Consider the following 20,473-nt stretch of genomic DNA (forward strand, 5'->3'; position numbering starts at 1 on the left):
AACCTAAGCCTCTAAAATTCCGCCTAGGGATGCCAGCCTCCAGATGGGACTGGCGGATCTCCCAGAATCATACCTCATCTCTAGATCTGAGATCAGTTCCCCTGAAGAACACAGGTGCTGAAACCAGGGGGTTGGGGGAGAAATATGGGGTTTGCATCACACACATTCTGCTGCTGATGTGAATACAGAAAGGAAATTATTCAACAAAACAAAACCAGAGTCCAGTGGCAGCTTTAAGACCAACAAAGATTTCATCAAGGGCAAGTGAATAAATCTTTGTTGGTTTTAAAGCTGCCACTGGACCAAAATATTTTGTTTGGTTGTGTACACAACTACCCAATCACACACCTTCCTCTGTAGAGGTGAATGCAACGCGAGAATTGTGCACGCCCCACCTATTTTACAAAAAAAATATCCACCGCACGGATTATTATTATTAATATCATAACAATATAACTGCACGTTCTCCATAACTTGCACGCGACTCGCGCACAGGCGGCTGCTCCGTCCCCTTTAAACGCTGTGCGCGTTTGCGCGCGCGCTCGCCCGGCCGCCGGCGCAGCCAAAGCGTGACGCCATCAGAACGCGCCGTCGGACGCGCTCTTGGCGCCCTGAGGCCGCCGGCGTCACAACGAACGCGACGGGGCGTGAGGGACGGCGGCGGAGGATGTGAGTGGAGGGAGAGGCGGGAATCCGCCGCCATCCGGGCGCGGGCGGGCCGCGGCGCCCCGTGGGGCCGGCGGGCCGTGGGGAGGGGAAGTCCGTGCAGCCGAGGAGCCGCATATGGGGCGGGCTGGGGGCGGCTCGGGAGTGGGGCGGCGGCGGGGGGAGGCCTGTGTTTGTGCGCGTGATTGACAGGAGAGCATCCCTTGGTCCCGCCCCCTTGCCTAGTTATAGGAGAAGGCTGCAGTCAAGGAAATGGGGGCGCTCACTCCTCCCTATTATAGGGGTCCTGCTGATGAAATGGGGGTGTCAAAGCAGCGCCCCCCCCGCTTTTCTTTGCAGGGACGCCCCACGTGTCGCCCTGATTACGTCAAAGGGTATCCTGGGTTGGTTTTGGCCTTTTAGGGTCGGCTATTCTAGGGCCGATGCAAAGCTTGCGTCCAGGGACGCCCTTAATTTTGTGCAAGGAATAAGGTTCCAGGTCGGCTGGGTTATTGATGCTTAGCATTGCATATTTTAAAAGGACAATGTTGAAGTGGCTTACTCCAGTGTAAAGTATGAGTATAACAAAAGAAACTTGGGGAAATAAGCACGATTACATGCTAACCATTGCTATGCTGAATTGATGCTTCTCCAAGCGTATTGTCAGTTTAAAATGCAAGTATAAACAAAAGATGTTTGGCTATAAAGGACAACAGAACAAAATCAGAGTCCAGTGGCTAAGACCAACAAAGATTTATTCAAGGTGTGAGCTTGAGGAAGAGTGCTTGCCCTCGAAAGCTCACACCTTGAATAAATATTTGTTGGGCTTAAAGGTTGCCAGTGGACTCTGATTTTGTTTTGTTGGCTTCAGACCAACATGGCTGGCCACTTGAATCTGACTATGAACAAGTTCAGATGATAGACTCACAGCTTCCCCAAACATTTTATGTCGATTGGTATTTTTAAATTAGAGTGAGTCCTTTCAGGAACCAATGTTCAGCTGAAAAAAGGTAGAAAACGCGTACATTTACACACACCAGTCATATATGCACTACAATTTGTAGAAATGAAAGGTGGTACAGAGTAGTGGAGGTATGCAATGGGGTCATCCTTGCCACAGCTTGAGGCAGTGCAGGATTGTGACCTGTGCATTGCCAGTGGGGAGGGGGCTTCTCTAAGGCCACCCGTGAGCTCATCTCAGCGTCGAAGCTTGAAGTGGGGAGATGCAGTCTTGTAGCTCAAACTCTTACCCATTGCAAGAAATCTCTTACTCTGCTGTGCTAATGTTAGTACAGATTCCAATGGGTAGCCGTGCTGGTCTGAAGTAGCACAATAAAATCGGAGTTCCGTAGCATCTTTAAGACCGACAAAGATTTATTCAAGGCGTGAGCTTTTGAGAGCGCTTGCCCTCGAAAGCTCCCGCCTTGAATAGATCTTTGTTGGTCTTAAAGGTGCTACTGGACTCTGCTTTTATTATAATGTTAGTACAGTTACTGTTGACAGGGCTTCTGGCTTGTGACTTGGAAGGCAAAGGAAAGGCTCAGGTTCTGTCTTTGTATGCCCATTATGAGCCCGTTGCACACGTATCCCATGTGGCTTGATTGTGGCTTCCGTTTAAGTAACCAACTCAGTGTCCAACCCCAGGATATTTTTTTTAGAAATCTGGGGACCTCACCTCTCTAATCTTGTTAAGTAGGGGGGGTCGTATCCTCTTTAAGTTCCCAAAGATGCAACTTTGCTACATAACAAAATTGTGTGTGAGAGAGAATAGGGATCATTAGGCTGTACTCTTGACTTGCTTGTAATCTTTCTGACTGCAACAGTGTGCTGAAATCTGGTCCCTCAGCTCCTGCTAAAAAGGCCAGCAGAACTATGAAAGGAAACGTCAAAGATGTGGGAAAGGAAAGAGTGTTTTTTGTGTGCGTGCATGCGCACGCGCACAGATGTCTCAATTGTTTGTGCCTTTATGCCTTTCCTCGAGATGCAGGTTTCTTCTGCCTGCCTGTCTGTTAATTGTCTCTAAATCCTTTTATCTTGTCGCCAGGCTGCTCTTTGGAGTTTATTTCACGCGATTTGGGGATCGTTTCTCAAACTCGAGGAGTTAGACGTAAGAGGGCTGAGAGGTGTGTCGCTTTTTGGACTCGGGAGGGGAGATGGAGCTGTCAGGAATGAAAAAGAAGAATTTGCTAGGCATCAAAGAAAACAATAAAAAGTCCAGCACTAGGTAATGATTGTCTGTTTTCTCAAAGCCTTTTGAGGGGGGGGGGAGGCTGTACAGTCTCCTAGGGCTCTCCCTGCAAGCATGAGGAATTAACAGATGTATTTCCCCTCCCTTTTCATAACCTCAATGCCCCTCCTACTGCTGGCTTTCTCTTGTGAAGCTGCAGCATAGTGGAAATGCTGGGAAATTTCTGCCAAACCTTCCGACCCGGTAGGGATGGGCGTCTTTTGCTATAGGTTGACAAGGGAAGTCAGATGCTGAGTGTCTGAACATCCGTTCTTTACAGGGCCCCCTCGCCCAGCAAGCGTAAAGACCGGACCGAAGAGAAATCCAAGGACAGGTCCAAGGACAAGCCAGCCACCAAGGAATCCGGCGAAAAGGACCGTGGGCGAGACAAGACCCGGAAGAGGCGAAGCGCTTCCAGTGGCAGCACCAGCACCCGGTAAGTCGCAAGGAAGGCTGGTGGGAATTCAGGGGGGTTAGGAAGGAGCCAGCTTCCAAGAGCTTTGGTATTGGGGGGTGGCACGTATCCTGGATTTTCAGGCATTGAGGACAAGTGGGGGCTGGGGGAGAACGGCTGGATCCATCCTGCCCCGTTCACGAGCGGTCCCATAACCTCATTGTTATGGGAGTGAAGGGGGCGAAAAATGCAGGCAGCCTTTTGTCTCCGGTTCCTCTTTCCAGATCGGAATTTGCACGGGGCTTGCCCCTGCCTGCATGTCCCTCGGAGTACTTGCTCTGAATTTGGGAGGGTGAAGCAAACAGGAGACTGTCCGAAGCGCAGACCCCCATTAGAAGTTCTCTTTGGTCATAGAGGTTTCCAAGTTTGTGCTTGCCAGCTTGGTGTAGTAGTTAGGAGTGTGGACTTCTAATCTGGCGAGCCGGGTTCGATTCTGCATTCCCCCACATGCAGCCAGCTGGGTGACCTTGGGCTCTCCATGGCACTGATAAAGCTGCTCTGACCGAGCAGTAATATCAGGGCTCTCTCAGCCTCACCCACCCCACAGGGTGTCTGTCATGGGGAGAGGAAAGGGAAGGTGACTGTAAGCCGCTTTGAGCCTCCTTTGGGTAGAGAAAAGTGGCATATAAGAACCAACTCTTCTTCTTCTTCAGTAATATCAGGGCTCTCTCAGCCTCACCCACCTCACAGGGTGTCTGTTGTGGGGGGAGGAATGGGAAGGCGACTGTAAGCCGCTTTGAGCCTCCTTCGGGTAGAGAAAAGCGGCATAGAAGAACCAACTCTTCTTCTTCAAGTTTCTTGGTGAGATCTGCTTTGACACCTTTCCCCCCTGCCAGATCCCGCTCTAGCTCCACATCCAGTTCCGGGTCAAGCTCTAGCACCGGCTCCAGCAGTGGCTCCAGTTCCTCTTCAGCGTCGAGCCGCTCCGGGAGCTCCAGCACCTCACGAAGTTCCAGCTCCAGCAGCTCCTCGGGCTCCCCGAGTCCGTCTCGACGTCGGCACGACAACAGGAGACGCTCCCGTTCCAAGTGAGTTTGAACAATCCGCTGGTTAGTTTGTGCGAAGCGGCCTTTCTCCCCCGTGGTTTTGTGATAGTCCTGGAAGCGTTTCCCAAATGGGTTGTAGTTAATTCATTTTTAATGTATTTGTTAAACATTTATGGGGTGATACGGCTGTATATGGTCATGTTGACCTGCCTATGGCCTCTGGTGGGCATGTCCACAGCTAAGTTTCCCAACCGTATTCTTCAAGATCAAACCACTTCTGGGATTTCTCAAAGCCTGAGGAATGTTTCAGGGGTTTCTTAATGGAAAAACCGTTGTTCTGAGAGGTTGGCTTACACCCTCCATGGCTCTTGGCCCACGTAATTTGTGTTTGGTCCGATTCTTGCTTGGTATCTTTGGTCTCCAGGAAGGCTGTCCCCTTGCTGTGCGTATTTGTGACATCATTAGCTATGGCTGCAATTAGCTTCTGTTTTAAATTCTTAAATTTACCGATCGTTACCAAGCATTAAAGCTGGCCTCCTTTTGTAATGTGCTGCCTTGACCATTATCCACAGTTTAGTTGCCCGTTTGGTTTTATGCATGTGTTCTTAATTTATTGTTGTTTCTAATTGGGACTATCTTAAAAATATTTTTAACCAGGCAAAGGGGTGGCAGGTGACAGTAGATGAGCAATTGGGATGTGAGTGTCCTGCCTGGTGCAGGGGGTTGGACTAGATGGCCCATGAGGTCCCTTCTGACTCTATGATTCTAGGTCAAAGCCACCCAAGAGAGATGAAAAGGAGCGGAAGAGAAGGAGCCCATCGCCAAAACCTACCAAAGTGCACGTGGGGAGGCTCACCAGAAACGTTACCAAGGTGACAATCTGCTTCTTTCAGACCTCAAGGAAGACAGTGGCAATCTAAGATATGAACTGAGACTTTATTTATATTTTTGAATTTATATACCGCTGTACTCCTTACAATAAAACAAAAACCACTCCAGTCCCCTAAAACCCCTTAAAAATAGTTGTAGAGCAAATGAATTCACATGAAATGCTAGTATATCCAAGTAAAGTTGCCGCAATCCAGGAAGGTAAGCTTGGACTGATGGTTATAGGTAGATTTGGCTAGGGTTCAGATCCAGGTAAATGCGTGTGATGTATCACTGTGGCCGTTAAGGAGAATTAAGGAGAATTTGTCCTCTTCGCAGGATCACATCATGGAAATATTTTCCACGTACGGCAAGATTAAAATGATCGACATGCCAGTCGACAGGCTCAACCCGCACCTCTCCAAGGGCTATGCGTACGTCGAATTTGAGAATTCGGACGATGCCGAGAAGGCCCTGAAGCACATGGACGGCGGTGGGTGTCGGCAGCCATGCGGTCGCTCAAGCGCCAGCTCATGTAGATATTTAAAATGTGGTCTCGGTGCTTCCGAAAGATTTTGGAATTCTTGGAGACCACCCTGGTTGGAGGAGGGGAAGGGTGTTCATTAGTTTGATTGTGGATCGGTTGAACTGGGAAAAGCTAGCCTGCTGTGGACAATACTCCATTGTATTTTCAGAGAGACACTGGGAATAGATTATAGTTAGCCATGACTGAAAAGCTTGGGTCAAGTTGCTAGTCATCATTTTTCATTAAAAATAATGCCTGTCCCAGAATAGCCAACAGACTTTATTGTTGAACAGATGGATTCTTACCCCTCCAGACCTTCTTCCTTTGCTTCCCTCCCTCCTCAATAACTACCCTTGATCTGAGCACCCAGAGGAGCTGCGGGCCCTGCGGGAGCTTTCGGCGTTCCGCAGGACCAGCAAAACAGAGCTCTTCCATCAGGTCTATGGGTGAGGCCGGCACGACGAACGATCTGTTTGGCCCCCCTCCAGGATAGTGTGCGTATGGCGGCTGTGGTTTCATCTGCCCCCTCTTCCCACGTCCCTTATGAGTTGGTATTGGGAGGAGGCATAGGTTTTTGTAGTTTTTTTTCCTGCCGTTCTTCTCTTCCTCAGACTGTGATGTTTTGAGGTCTGGGGTTTTAACGGGGTTTTATTCAGACTGACGAAACCCGGCATGAGCCACTGGGAATGGCGGGCGATAAATCATCAAAGTATAATAATAATATTATATATGAGGAGCTGCAGTTTCTCCCGAGTTCTATTTTTGTTATATCCTCTTCCTTCATAAAAGTTGTATGATATTGTCCTTTAAGAAAGTGCTGTCTCTGGACTTCTCATGCTAACAGAATATGACTCCGTGATGTTTAACAGGGCAGATTGACGGTCAGGAGATCACAGCCACGGGCGTCTTGGCTCCTCGGCCGAGGCTACCCCCCAGGCGCTTCTCCCCTCCCAGGAGGATGCTGCCGCCCCCGCCCATGTGGCGTCGGTCACCACCACGCATGAGAAGAAGGTAGGTTTTTCAGGGGCTGTGTGAGCCGAGCAGGGCTGTAGGTGGTCGTGAGCCCAAGGCTGAATCAGCAATGGAACTTGGGGATGGGGGGGACTTGCAGCTGGTGGCAGATTTTTCATCCCTCTCTCATGGGGACCCAGAGCAGCACATCACATCATTCTCCTGTCTGCCACAAACTACCATGCAAGGTAAGTTAAACAGAGAGAATGCGGCTGGATTAAGGTCACCCAGCTAACTTGCGTGGCAGAGCAGGAAATCTGTTGTCCCAAGCCCTGGTGTGCCGAGCTAACCCTAGCAGCCCTTCCTCGTGTTGCTTTGATCGAAGTCAGTGATGCTGGTTAGTATCTGGACAATAGAAAGATCTGTGTCAAGTGTTGTTCATTTGGGACATTATGGGGATGGGGTAGAGACAAGGGAAGTTCCTCCACCCCCCAAAATGTATCTGTAAATTATTTTGGGTCCTCCCTTTATCAAAAGGCACTAGATCGGTGTAAATGATCGAAAGGCATCCTTAATGAAATGATGCTCTTCTCAACCTCTTGTTTCCCCTGCAGGTCCAGGTCTCCCCGGCGCAGGTCCCCTGTCCGCAGGAGGTCAAGATCTAGGTCTCCCGGTCGGAGGCGTCACCGCAGTCGCTCCAGTTCCAACTCATCCCGATAAAACACCTGGCAGCTTCTAGTTGCTGCTTTTTAAAAAAAACAACAAAACCAACAAAAAACCAAGCTCAAATCCTATATCGATTAAAATTATCCATTTTTGAAAGAACAGAGTGGGGAATGGAACCAAGAGAAGCTTGAAAACTAGCGATGGGGAGACTGATTGGGAGCCAGAAGGAGGGGGAGGTTCTCAGGGTACGTTGCCCTTTAGACAGGAAGCCTGTCCACCTGAATTCCACAGAGCTACTGCTTAAAATTTACCCAGAGGCTCAGGAACTGCTGACAATGATAGTTCAGTCATTTCCTCCTAATGGGGGATGTTGGGTGCCAAGATCTGTTGTTCTTAATGCGGTGAAATATATCCAAGATTCTGTCCAGGGGCATGGCAGATTGTGGTCCCCCTGTACTAAATGCAGAAGGTTGTGCATTTGAACCAATCCTTTGAGAACTAGTTCACTTGCAAGGTTCCTTTCCTTAGCCAAGTGGTTTTGGTCCATATTTCACACTGGGTTCTTTTCAATGCTGATGTAAATTCTGTGTTCTGTTTTGGTTTTTGTTTGAGGAAATATGAAACAGGTTGGCAAGACCCAAGTTGGAGGGAGGGGGAAGTCGAAATGTTCTTATTGGGAAAGACAAGAGATTTGCAGCCTGCTTGTACAGTCATGACTATAAAATTTGATTTTTGTATGACTTTAGTGGTATCTTGTAGTCTTGTGTTTGTATGTACGTGTAGAATGACCAGATGGAATAAAACCATGGTTTCGAAGAACATTCATATCTGGTGTTTTGACCTGTTACCCTGGCTGTTTGGGGTTCCTCGAGAAGGAATGAGAGGAAGGTGCAGCATTGACTGTCCAATGGGATCCTGTGTACTTTAAGCTCTCACTCTGCTTGGTTGTGGATCTTTCTGTCTGAAGTTTGTAGAGATTGCCTCAATAACGAATCTTGGCTGGATGCAAAGAGTGATTTTAATGGCCATTTCAGCAAACCGAAAGAGATCCGTTGCCAGGACTGGCGTTCAAAGACAGAACCAGGTTTATAACATCTTCCCTGTTGCCCTCTCCCCCGGGATCCAATATTGGGAGGAGAACACAGAAGACACAACCAACAGCTAGATAGAAAACAGGACACAGAACTGTCTGCTGATATAAGGGGGGGGGGAGGCTGGTGTTAGGCCAGGAAGGGGAACCAATGGGAAGGTAATAAATGAATCAAACCAAGCATCATAGGTGGATAACGTAGACAACAGAGTGTGAGCAAATACAAAATATATGGCAGAAGAAAAGGCATTCCTGACACTGTCCCAGTGGACAATGGAACTTGTCCCTGAATAAAAGTAATTTTATAGGGTTTTTGAAGAATAAATTCTCTAAACTCGCAGTCCTTGTGCTCATTCAGAGTCGTGCTGCAATCTGTATGTAAGCTCTTTCACTTGCCCATGCACCAAGGAGCTCAAGTGTAGCGGACATGGTTCTCCTGCTCTTCATTTATCCTCTCAACAGACCTGCAAAAGCAACATTTTGAGTCCAGTGGCACCTTTTAAGGCCAGCCAAGTTTTATTTGTTGGTCTTAAAAGGTGCTGCTGGACTCAAACTTTGTGCTGCTGCTTCAGACCAACAACCATGTCCAGTAGGCTGGACAGTGAGTTGGCCCAAGGTGAGAGGTTCAGGCAAGGAAGGATTTGAATCCGATTCTGGTCCCAGCACCATGACCTCTAGACCAGGGGTAGTCAAACTGCGGCCCTCCGTATGCCTATGGACTACAATTCCCATGAGCCCCTGCTAGCATTCGCCATTAACACACTGCCTGATCCACTTCACAGGATTGTTGAGAGAATAAAATGGAGAAGATGTAAGCCCGTGTTTCCTTATTGGGAAGAAAGATGGGATACATAGGATGTAAACAAAATAAACGAGATATGATGGTCGCAGGGGAGAGACAGCAACAGAAACAAGGCTGTGAACATCTCGGGCTCTCCAGATGTCTGGACTACAATTCCCATGAGCCCCTGCCAGCAACATGCTGGCAGGGGCTCATGGGAATTGTAATCCATAGCCTTCTGGAGAGCCACAGTTTGGCCACCCCTCAGTACGACACAAGACAGGAGTAGTAAATCTTAACTTCCGGGTGAGGGTCACGGCTTCCGGCGACGGGCTCCCTGATTCGCCGCGACCCGTCTCGCCGCCGCTGCCCTTCCTCCGAGCCGATTCAGTCGCGCGGCGGTAGAACTGGATTCTGATTGGCTGGGGAGAATGGGCGGGCCCTGATGACGGGCGGACCATACAGCCTTGAAGAGGGTTCGGCAATTTCCGCGCGCTTCTCTCCGCGGTCGGGAACGTCCGTGACTCTTCGGGCCGCCCTTCGGCTCTCTTCGGCCGGGGTCGGCCCGCGTTGCCACGGGTAACGCGAAGCCTTTGGCCGCCTTGAGGCCTCCGTTTCACCTGGCTGAGGCGAGGCGGGATGGGGGGAGGGGGGGGCGTTTTGTGTGTTTGGCTTCTTCAAATTGAGTTTTTGGGAGAAAGGGGGGGTGTCTCGAACAAGGGAGAAGAGGTTGGGGGGGTGCCCAAATACGGTAATAAGGGGAGAAATGGACGGGGGTGGGGTGGGGGGAGGGGAACACACTAATTAGCTGCAATTTGCCACCTATTCTAAATTGACTATGAACGTAGTGGGTGTAACCTTCAAGTGCATTTCACCAGTTTTGGGAAAGAATATTAATGGCCTGTTGCAGACAGAGAGAGAATAATAATAATAACCTTATTTTTGTAGCCCGCCATTCCCAGCTGGCTCAGGGCAGGTAACAAGAAGAAGTATACAAGTGGTTAACATTGACAAGTAAGTAATAATTGAAACATGCTCCAGATTGAATATTAACATGTTGCGTGTAATGTTCAAGTGCTTCTCACTGATATGGAGAAGGAGCTTTAATGGCATGTAGCAGACGAGAGAGAGGCAGATGACTTTATTTTTGTAACCCAGCTGGATAGGGCAGGTAACAACAAGTATACAAGTGGTTAACATTGACAAGTAAGTAATATTTGCTGCATATCCCAGATGGAATGTGAACATGATGCATGCCATGTCCAAGAGCATCTCACCGATATTGAGAAAGAATTTTTTACGCCTGGGACCCCGTTTTGGTTGCTGGTACATTGGTCAGTTTACTGTTGCTATACTGAATAACGAGGACCACAGTTGATAATAAAACTTTTGAGAAGCCACTACAATTTGCCATTTGATTTCGCTTCTTGATTGGACTTCATTTACAAGAAATCTACGGTGTTTTTTCTGGATCTTCCTCTTTCCCTTCTGTCTTTTCCTAGCATGATTATCTTTCCCGGAAACTCTTGTCTTCTCATAATGTGACCAAAGTATGATAACCTCAGTTTGGTCATTTTAGCATCCAGGGAGAATTCAGGCTTGGTTTGATTTTGAATCCACTTATTTGTCTTTTTGGTGCTTAATTTGCTGCAACTTTTTTGTCTTTGCAAATCTAGCAACTCCTGCTATGGCTATGTATGTTGACCATCGAACGGAAGCGCCTAGTTCCTGTGGGCCCCCTTCACATATATCCTGGCATGACCTGCATCCATTTCTGGCAGTTGCATCCCTCAGTTCTAACTCTGGCGGAAGTGTGGATGTCTTTCAAGAACAGGTCAGTTTAAAGCCCTGTTATTTGTAAAGAGATGGACATTTTCATTTAAGTCTTGTTTCATATGTTCAGGTGGGTTATCAGGTTGGTGTAAAGGGACAGAGCAAACTTTGAGTCCAGTGGCACCTTTAAGGCAAATAAAGCTTAATTCTGGATCACGTGATTTCTCTGTAGTATATATAAAACGTTTTTAATAGACAGCAGAAATTCAATGTATTGCACAGGACAAGAGGAAAGTTTTTATTTATTAAAATATTTCTGTCTTTGGCTGCCTGGCCTGCATACCTGCAGGCTGCCCAGCAGCAAGCTGCAAAATTGTAAAAAAGCAGTATCAAAAATATTTATCCGCTTCATTTCTACCCCACTTTTCTCCCCCAAGGGGGTCTGCCTCACCACATCCTTCAGGCCTCTATTTTCTCCTTGCAACAATCCTGTGAAGTAGGCTAGATTGAGAGAGAGGGATAGGCCTGAGATTACCCAGTCAGCTACCGTGAACTTGAGTCCCCCCAGATCCTAGTCTGATACTTTAACTACTGCACTAGGCTCTGTTAGATACAAATGGCCAATACAAGCAGTGGAAAAATTAACCAACAGCAATGACACAAATTAGGTCTTTTTCCTAAGCCTTGTAAGCTCTCTAGAATCGTGTTTAAAACTAGCAAGGAGAACCGTGTCGAGAAAACGGACTCTTTTTTTGCAGGGGGAGCACCTGCCCGATGTGTGCACAGAGAGGAATTTCCGGGCCACGTGTCTCCGCTGGCACCCATGCAAGCTGATCCTGGCCTTGGGCTGGGAGGCGGGGGAAGTGGTGGTGTTGAACAAGCAAGACAAGGAACACCACCCAGTCCCCTCCTACCACCGCGCCGAAATCACAGTCCTGCACTGGAGCACCAACGGCGCCCGCCTCATTTCCGGGGACAGGGTAAGCCGCCACACCTGGCTCACTTTGCTTCGGAATCTAATGTCATTAGGTGTATCCTAAGCACGCACCTGCATGAAGTTCCAAAACGGTTTGCAGAGCTTAGTTGTTTGGAGTGTTGTACAAGCAGGAGGCGCTATCAAAAGCCACTTGCTACCTGTGATCATTTTTCTGTGCTCCAGAGGCTGTGGTGTGTGTCCCGGGGGATTGCCCTGCTTAGAACAGAAATCTCTTTGCTTGTACCAGCGGTGGGAAAAATGTAGAAAAGTCACTTTTAGCTAGAAGTCTAGTCTTGGGATGTCTGGTAGAGCAGGGGTAGTCAACCTGTGGTCCTCCAGATGTCCATGGACTACAATTCCCATGAGCCCCCTGCCAGCGCTTGCTGGCAGGGGCTCATGGGAATTGTAGTCCATGGACATCTGGAGGACCACAGGTTGACTTGACTACCCCTGTGGTAGAGTATTCATCCTTGGTCCCGTCTGTCCGAAGGGTTTCATCACCAGCACAGAACATGTTCTGGCAAAAACAGCGTTTTACGAGTTTCTCCCAGGCTCCACGTTACATTCTCACGTTGAGTCTAAGCGCTCAACCGCAGGACACCCAAAATTGCTTGTGAACGCAACAAGCTGCAGGCCGAAGAGAAGTGCAGCTGTTGCCTTGGAGAACGTGGCTGCAAAAGGCTGTTGATAACCATCACGCGTGTGCGTCTGCACTTGGGACCGGTTCATTCCTCTTGCGTCTTTTATAGCTTGGCGGCCTCGTGTTGTGGAGGATGGACCAGCGGGGCCGGGTTCAGGGCCCTCCTCTGCTGCAGCATGAGTACGGAAACCATCTCACTTCCTGCATCTTTCGGCCGCCGCCCCCTGGCGAGTAAGTCAGCCGCTTTGCTCGGGATTCCGCCGGGCAGAAATCCTGTGCTTAAAAAACAAAAACCACATCTTCCTTACATCAGGGGTAGTCAACCTGTGGTCCTCCAGATGTTCATGGACATCTGGAGGACCACAGGTTGACTACCCCTGCCTTACATTTCCCATAGGATGAGTTGAGTCTCCTTTGAATGGTTTCTAATCTGTGTGTCTATAATCCTTATTTGCCCTTCCTCCATTAATGTGCAGCAGACTCGACTATATTGGCAGCTTAGAAAGGATTTAGCTTCCGTGGGCCAAAAGCTGCTTTATAAGATGTGTGCAGCAGCAGACCAATATAGTTTATCCCCCCAAAAAACGTGTCAAGCCACCCGCTATGTTGTATTCCCACACTTTTTCTTCCCTTTTTTACTGCGAATTGGAATTGTCCCGCTTATAACAGAAATCTCTTTTGCTCGTACCAGCAGCAAAGGAGCCAGCCCTTGAAGGCACCTCCCTGGTAGTCCCACACTTTTTCTTCCCCTTGGATTGCAACTTGGAATTGTCCGTTCCGCCCACCCAGGCCTCCCATCCCATCCTGCTATGAATCTCTCTGTTCTCCCCTTTGCATTCCCATTGCTAGCCCTGTTCTTTTTGGCACACCTCCTCCATGCTCAGGTGCAGGTGACTTTTGCAATTATTGATGCCATCCTAGCTCCTTGAGCACAATTCTCTGTCTTTGGCTGGATATTGAGGAGGCCACCAAATACTCTTACAGGGGACCAATAGTCACTAACATGCAAGTTTTGTTGGCTTTGCTAAAAATGATTTCTCCTCTCAGTTGCTGATGATGTCTGGGGACAGTCAGTGTGTGTGTATGAGAGAGAGAGAGAGAGAAAGGGTGAGAGAGAGAACCGGGTTCAGCACTGGTAATAACGGATTTTAAATCGACTGTAGATGGGAAGGGAGATCTCCTGGTGATTGCCTATGCCATTGGGAAGTCCCTGTCCCTTTTTTCCTAGATGGGAAGTGAGGCTAAGAAGGGAAGGTCCAAAGAATCTCCTTATCTTTTGCCTGCAGGGATCTGGTACAGCTGGCCAAGGCCGCCGTGAGTGGTGATGAGAAAGCCTTGGACATGTTTAACTGGAGGAAGGCTGGAGCAGGCGTGCCTCTGAAAATGGGGCCCCAGGAAGGGCTGTCCTTCTTCATCGGCGTGGCAGATGGTAAGGACAAACCGAAAAAAAACCCAGCGTTTTGAGGAAGTGTCGCTTCTTGTCGGGACTGTCTCAGTCTTTGTCTTCTGAGGAGGTTCCTTTTCTCTGTGTGTAGTCCTGACGTTCGTTCGTTCGTTCGTTCGTTCATTCATTCATTCATTCATTCATTCATTCATTCATTCATTCATTTGATTTCCATATAGCCCTTCCATAAGGCTCAGAGGGCGGTTTACATACAACATCACCGGGGGGTGGGCGGAATACATGGAACAAATCATCATACAACATAGCCAAATGCAACAACAACAATCCAGCAGGGGTTCTAAACAACACAACCTCCGTGATCCCAAACAACAACAGTGTAACAGGAACGGAAACTTAGCTAAGGCCCTCAGAGAGGTCAGACTGGTTCAGGCCATGGAGGGGATGTCTGAGGGGGGGATCTGTGGTTGGTCTCAGGCAAATGCCTGGTAGAAAGATGGAAAGTGTATCTAAATAGCTGGAAGCAATCTGTCCTCAGATACTCTCTTCTTTTCGTTGTATGTGTATTGGTGTAGACAGGTGTCTTTTTTACAGAGCAAGTGAATTCAAAAAGATTTTCTTTCAATTGGAATGTGGATCTGTTTTGCTGTACCTTTTTTTTGCCCCTGGGACTTGTTTTTTTTGGGGGGGAAGTAACTTGCAGGGCAGTAATCCCACACTCGTAATTTGGCTTGCTCGCTAGACGTCAGAAATTGCCTAAACTCACATCGGGACATTGGTCACCATAATCCTGTTTCCTTCAGAGAGAATTTGGGGCTGGATTTGTGGCTACGAATGTCTGCTTCTTGAACAGTAAGATCGGGGGGGGGAGAACTCTCTTTGACATCTCCAGAGACGACAGTTTGCTCTCCCGCTTTGCCATGTCAAGTATGTTCCAAAGGATGTCAGACTAGTTTCAAAGCAGCTCTGGAGTGCTCCCTTTTAAATAACGTACTCATTCTTTGCTGCCTTCCGTCTCCGGACTCTCGAAATCCGTTTTTCTCTTCCCTGTTAGCACAGCTCTCCCCAGCGTTTCAGGTTCGCCTTTGTGTTGCTGAGTAGCAGAGGTTTTTCTCTATATGTCCGCTTAAATGGCCATTTCCCCCAGAGCCTTGAAACGCTGGGTGGTCTCTCATAACGCTATCCGGCACTTGATGCTGAAATACTCAAGTGGAAGTTTGATTAGTTGAGAACTGTGAAAAGCAGCTCTTGGCCCCTTGTCGCTTTCAACAGAACTACGCAGGATGGTTCTGCAGGGATCAATTATACCTTTGTTACAATTATGTTCCATTCACCTAGAATTTCCCACTCGCATTGATTCAGCCCCATGATTCTTCAGCCCCCCGTATACGACTTTGCAGCTGGGGCCCCCCTCATTAGCAGACGGTACTCTCTAAAAAGCTCCCTCTTCAGTTTAATTCAGTTCTCTAGCATCAGGATTATGTCAGCACCGTGGACTAGTTTTTTAAACCCTGGGTCATATACCTTGTTCCACCAAGCTCCAAAGTTTAATGCTAAATCCCGCACAGTGTAGTGAGACGGCTACCTTTTAAAAGCTCCTCACACCATCTTCCTAGAAGCCGCTTGAGAATAAGGGCTTCCTTATCGTCCAGGTATAATTGGAGACCTTGTTTTACTCCTAGTTTACTCCTAGTTTGCTCCAGTAAACTACTAATGTGTCCACATAGGAATATAATAAGTTCTAATGCTGTGTAGGCAACGTGAGGGAATGTGTTAGTTCTGCTAAAACACATGGATGTGTGGCTCTTTGACTTTATTCCGGCGTTCTGATATCTTGAGGCGTAAGAAGGCTTTAAATTTTGGAACCTTACTCCTTATTGTACGATAAATAGCTCACTGACTAATTTTCTGCAGCGGTGAGAATTTTCAGTGGAAGTATGTACTCTTCTGGGCATGCAGTAGCTTAAATCATACAAGTGAACAGCAGTGTTTGCAAGGTAGTCTTGTAGCTTTAAGCTTTTTTCTTCTACTTTGTGAATGTCCTGCATAGCGCAGGGGGTTGGACTAGATGACCCAGGAGGTCCCTTCCAACTCTATGATTCTATGAAAGATGGAAAGATCCCCTTCTGCCAATGCCCAATTTAATCTGGATCCAGCTCAGTCTGATCCAAAAAAGACTGATGACTTTTTTTGTACCCAGATGTTATTTTTTAACAATTAGCTGGTTTTTTTTATCTGCAGCGGTATTTTATGAGCAATCTATCCTATAGCAGACCCATCTACAGCAGTCTCGGCTTTCTTGCAGGCACTGTGCATTACGTGAACGACAGAGGGAAAACGAGCCACGTGCTGACTGCAGAGAGTTCGGTCCAAAAGCTGCTGTTCATGGAGAAAAAGGACGTTCTGGTCGTCATAACAGATGCCCTCCTCTTATCCCTCCACAAAATGGGTCCTGAGGGGGATGCTGAGGAGCTCATGAAGGTAGGCTGGATGAAGGGGGCTTGATTGTGGGGATTTTGACAGGCTTGCCCTAAACAAAGGCCGCCTGCAGACTGTCTGGCCGGTGTTGAGGATTTTAGATGGGACACGAGCGAGTATCTGGAATATCTGCTAAGCATAGGGTTGAATCGTCCAATAAACATTCAACAAATTTAAGATATCTTAATTAACACCCACCCATTTAGGAAACCCTTGCAGGGTCGTCAAGAAACCCCAGGGAAAGCCTGATTCAGAGCAACCGGATCTTTCCCCAGTCACTTAATTGCCAGGGTCAACTTCCTGTATGAATCCTTTTGGCCAGTGCAAAGCTGTTGCTGGTGGTGGAATGAATGAAGAATCCCATGCTCCTGGTGTCTCTGTGTGTAGGAGCATCACCCTGGGCCCATTTTCAGCCTTAATTCCCCTTTTGGGCAGTGGGGATAATGAGGGACCTACTCGGAGGGAGCTGTTATGAGGAGAACCTGATTAAAAACTTCACAGTTCCCCCTTGCAAGCAAAAGAGCCTTTATGCTTTCAAAGAAAGCACACAATGGCAACTCCTTTTCCCGACCCAAACGTTTTGCTGCCGGTGCGTACCCGGCCAGTCCTTCTGTTTTCTTCAGCGTGGCTCATTGATTTGGGTCCCTCTTGTTCACAGGTGAAACTGACCGGGAAGATCGGCCACCCTGCAGACATAATTTTGATCGACCAAGGCCTCCTTATCACAGCCACGGGCGAACCGGTCCTTAGGTGAGAGAAACTGCTGAGCACACAGTAGAAGACACGGATGCCTCAGATAAATCTCCGTCATAGTTATGAGGAACATCAGAATGTTTCTCTAGGAGAGAAATCATCAGTCTTTTATACCTTTAGCCTTTAACCACCAGCATATCAGCTCGCCTTAGTCAAGCCCCTGTTCTCTTGGCCTTCTCTTCACACTGGTAAATGGGGATAATAAGAGACCCAACTCGCCTCACAGGGCTGTTCTGTTGAACTGATAGATGCCGAATGCTTTGAACACTTGAAAACGATCAATTCTTTTATGTTTTTCTCCCCACCCCTCAAACACACTTGTATCCACGCAGTAGGTTATGAAACAAGGTACTAGACCAGCCTCTCTCAACTTTTTTACCGTTGAGAAACCCCTGAAACCACCTTCAGGCTCTGAGAAACCCCAGAAATTGTGCGATTGTGCAGAATACAATTGGGAATCGTAGCTGTGTACCCACCCATCCAGGGCCCCTCGCCTTCCCACCCCCTGCAGGCCCATCATTGGCCATTTTGGGAGAGGTGGGTGGGTCGACGTGACCATATGTGGTCATATCTCCCCACAAATGTTTAGCAAATTTAAAATATATAAAAAATTAATTTGCTCCCACCTCTCCGGGAAACCCTTCCAGGGCCGTCAAGAAACCCCAGGGTTGAGCTAGGCCAAGGATACTGTGTTACATTTGTGAAGAAAACAGCTTTTTTGTGACACACATGACATGAACTCTCTGTGCAGAGTAAAGCAATATCTGAGAGTGGTGTTCCTAGATATTACACATCTTAGAAGGTGGAGTCCAAAAAAAGAAACACTATGCCGGTATTTGTTGGGCTACACCAGCCAGCTAGACTTCATAATTGGTTTTAGATAAGAGGGCATTATTAAATATTATTGACCACTGAGGAAGACCCAGCAGGGTCGAAACACGTTTGGTCTTTTCGTGTGCAGTTGGATCTATATCGCTTTTATATATTTTTTAACTTTGTTTTTAACCGAATGTTGGTGCACTTTAAGAAATATTTGTATAAATTGTATATTGTTTTATCGCTCACCCTTTGAGTTCCTGATTTGGTTAAGGTTGGGTTTTCGTTCTCTTTTGGGTTTTACATTTGTGAAGAGCCAGGATTTGAACCCACCATCTCCAGTGAGGCTAAGCCTCCCTTGTCCCACCTGCTGCAAATGCCCTTACTGAATGTCAGTAAGTCTGCTTCTCGGCAGTAAGGCTTGGATGCTTTTGTGCAGACTTGCACTCAGCTCATAACTCTTGACTGCCCTGGATGATTGTTATTAGAGAGAGAGAGAGGTAGGACTTTACCTCTGAGGGAAGCGGGGAGGAGAAGGGCTGAAATCAGGCTCCGTCCTCCTCCCTAGTAACTCACTTTATTAACGTTGGAAGCCAGACGTGCAGGAAGATCAACCCGCCCTTGTCTTTTCTTCCCCTCCAGGTTGTGGGACCTGGAGCTCGGCGAGAACTACGTGCTGCCTTTAGACGTGCAGCTTGGATTTGAAATCGGAGAGTACATCAGCTGCGTGTCCTATTGCAACACTAAAGGTGAGGAAGCTCTGAACTGCGTTGGCCTCCCTCGGAGAGCCAGCACGCCATGCAGGAGACGTTTTATCCAACGTGTGTTTTGTTCGTCACAAAGATCAGCTGTGGGTCATGATGAGAGGAATCCCTGAGTGACCCTTTTTTTAGTGCTGGAAAAGCTAGTTGGATCCCAGCTGCTTGCCGCTGCTCCAGTGCAGGACCCTGCCCTCCCTTTCTCAGTCCTGCCACAGGGGAATATCAAACCAGAATTGGTGTTTACGTGAATGTCGTCAGGCGATCGCCGTGGCTCCATCTGAAGTATGTGGTACCTCTGACAGGTCTCCTGGCTGCTGGCACCAATAAAGGGAGAGTGGCGATGTGGAGGAGGGTGCCTGCCTCTGGTCACGGCTCATGGCCGTCTGAAGGCACAGAGAGGTGGAAGCTTCAGGCCCCGACGGAACTCGAGGGGAACATCACTCAAATCAAGGTGAAGCATTCCTTTTTTGTCTTTTGGGGAGGCTGACCATCTGCCTCCAGCGAAGCTCATGTTTTACTGCTTAAAACAGTGGTTCTCAACCTTCCTAATGCCGCGACCCTTTAATCCAGTTCCTCACGTTGTGGTGACCCCCAGCCATAAAATTTTGCAAGGGTTCTTTTGCAGAAATTAAACCAAAACTGACCAATGGCGTGAAGATCCATTGTTCATGATTGTATATAAATTGGTTTTTTTCCTCAGGGTTTCTCAGTTCGGTTCTGCCTCTTGTCCCACCGTGCCGATCTTGCGCTTTTCCGCTGCTCCAAACAGACGAACACTCTCGATCTACCCCGCAATGCTGTTGTGTAGATGCTCACCCCCCCCCCAGCCAAGCTGCTAACCCTGCTGTGACCCCTGTGAAAGGGTCATTTGACCCCCAAAGCGGTCCCGACCCCCAGGCTGAAAACCACTGGCTTAAAAGAAGGAAGAAATCCTCCTCAGCTCATAGTGCGTCATTAACACTGAGCTGTCGTCTTTTTGTAAGACCCGGGAAAGGCCCAGAATGGGGGGATTTCTGCGTCCCTAAACATCTTCTTATCAGATTCAGAAGACTCTGAGCTCTTCTGCCCAGCTTTGTTCTGTTGCCTCTTGAAAACAGTGTCTTGTTGATGCGTGGCTTGAGAGGAAGGTCTCCCTCTGTGACGGCGACCGACCGCTGTCTTCCCTTCTCCCGCAGTGGGGCTCCAAGAAGAACCTGCTGGCGGTCAACACCACCAGCTGCGTGATGATCCTCAGCGAGCAGGCCATGTCCGCCCACTTCCACCAGCAGGTGGCGGTGGTGCAGGTGTCGCCCAACCTGTTCAACGTCACCTTCTTCGGCACGGCCACCACCCACAACCTCCGCATCGACATGCACGTGAATGGCGCTTTTGCCACCAAGGTAACTCCCACCGTGGCTGTCGAGGGCGGTCCCGCGGCTTGGCTCAATGTAGGGCGTTGGGGCGGAGCGTCCAAGACCCTCTAGCTCAGGGGTAGTCAAACTGCGGCCCTCCAGATGTCCATGGGCTACAATTCCCACGAGCCCCTGCCAGCGAATGCTGGCAGGGGCTCCTGGGAATTGTAGTCCATGGACATCTGGAGGGCTGCAGTTTGACTACCCCAGAGCTAGCTGCTCCTTTGCACAAGAGGGAGAGGGCCCATTGATGGCCAGGGGCTGTAGAAAGGCCCTCCCATGCTCTGGGT

The 20,473-nt window shown here is 48.5% G+C and overlaps 2 protein-coding genes across 3 annotated transcripts in view; both read left to right on the forward strand.

The window, feature by feature from the left end:
- The first annotated feature begins 534 nt into the window (after positions 1-534).
- On the forward strand, positions 535-8,141 carry RNPS1 (RNA binding protein with serine rich domain 1). The gene is made up of 8 exons (XM_077316118.1): positions 535-669; positions 2,690-2,869; positions 3,153-3,308; positions 4,163-4,354; positions 5,082-5,184; positions 5,519-5,672; positions 6,575-6,716; positions 7,271-8,141. The coding sequence occupies exons 2-8, from the start codon at positions 2,799-2,801 to the stop codon at positions 7,374-7,376; spliced, it is 924 nt and encodes a 307-aa protein (XP_077172233.1). The 5' UTR covers positions 535-669; positions 2,690-2,798; the 3' UTR covers positions 7,377-8,141.
- Positions 8,142-9,656: 1,515 nt separating this feature from the next.
- IFT140 (intraflagellar transport 140) overlaps positions 9,657-20,473 on the forward strand; it is a 61,767-nt gene continuing 50,950 nt past the window's right edge. Inside the window, exons 1-11 of one of the 2 annotated variants that reach the window (XM_077316808.1) lie at positions 9,657-9,822; positions 10,142-10,207; positions 10,870-11,027; positions 11,725-11,946; positions 12,692-12,813; positions 13,869-14,011; positions 16,290-16,465; positions 17,121-17,212; positions 18,674-18,780; positions 19,095-19,243; positions 19,968-20,171. In XM_077316808.1, coding sequence (XP_077172923.1) covers positions 10,881-11,027; positions 11,725-11,946; positions 12,692-12,813; positions 13,869-14,011; positions 16,290-16,465; positions 17,121-17,212; positions 18,674-18,780; positions 19,095-19,243; positions 19,968-20,171 — 1,362 coding nt within the window. In that variant the 5' untranslated portion in view covers positions 9,657-9,822; positions 10,142-10,207; positions 10,870-10,880. The remainder of the gene's footprint in view (positions 9,823-10,141; positions 10,208-10,869; positions 11,028-11,724; positions 11,947-12,691; positions 12,814-13,868; positions 14,012-16,289; positions 16,466-17,120; positions 17,213-18,673; positions 18,781-19,094; positions 19,244-19,967; positions 20,172-20,473) is intronic. The other variant, XM_077316809.1, reaches the window with a different exon arrangement.

This window comes from Paroedura picta, chromosome 17, assembly GCF_049243985.1.
Source record: "Paroedura picta isolate Pp20150507F chromosome 17, Ppicta_v3.0, whole genome shotgun sequence".
Classification (NCBI taxonomy): Eukaryota; Metazoa; Chordata; class Lepidosauria; order Squamata; family Gekkonidae; genus Paroedura; species Paroedura picta.

Bases quoted from the DNA above. Each gene is read 5' to 3' on its own strand.
- RNPS1 (XM_077316118.1), top strand. From the start codon at position 2,799: ATGGAGCTGTCAGGAATGAAAAAGAAGAATTTGCTAGGCATCAAAGAA. The intron at 3,309-4,162 runs GTAAGTCGCAAG...CCCCCCTGCCAG, and splicing joins AGTGGCAGCACCAGCACCCG to ATCCCGCTCTAGCTCCACAT. The intron at 4,355-5,081 runs GTGAGTTTGAAC...CTATGATTCTAG, and splicing joins AGGAGACGCTCCCGTTCCAA to GTCAAAGCCACCCAAGAGAG.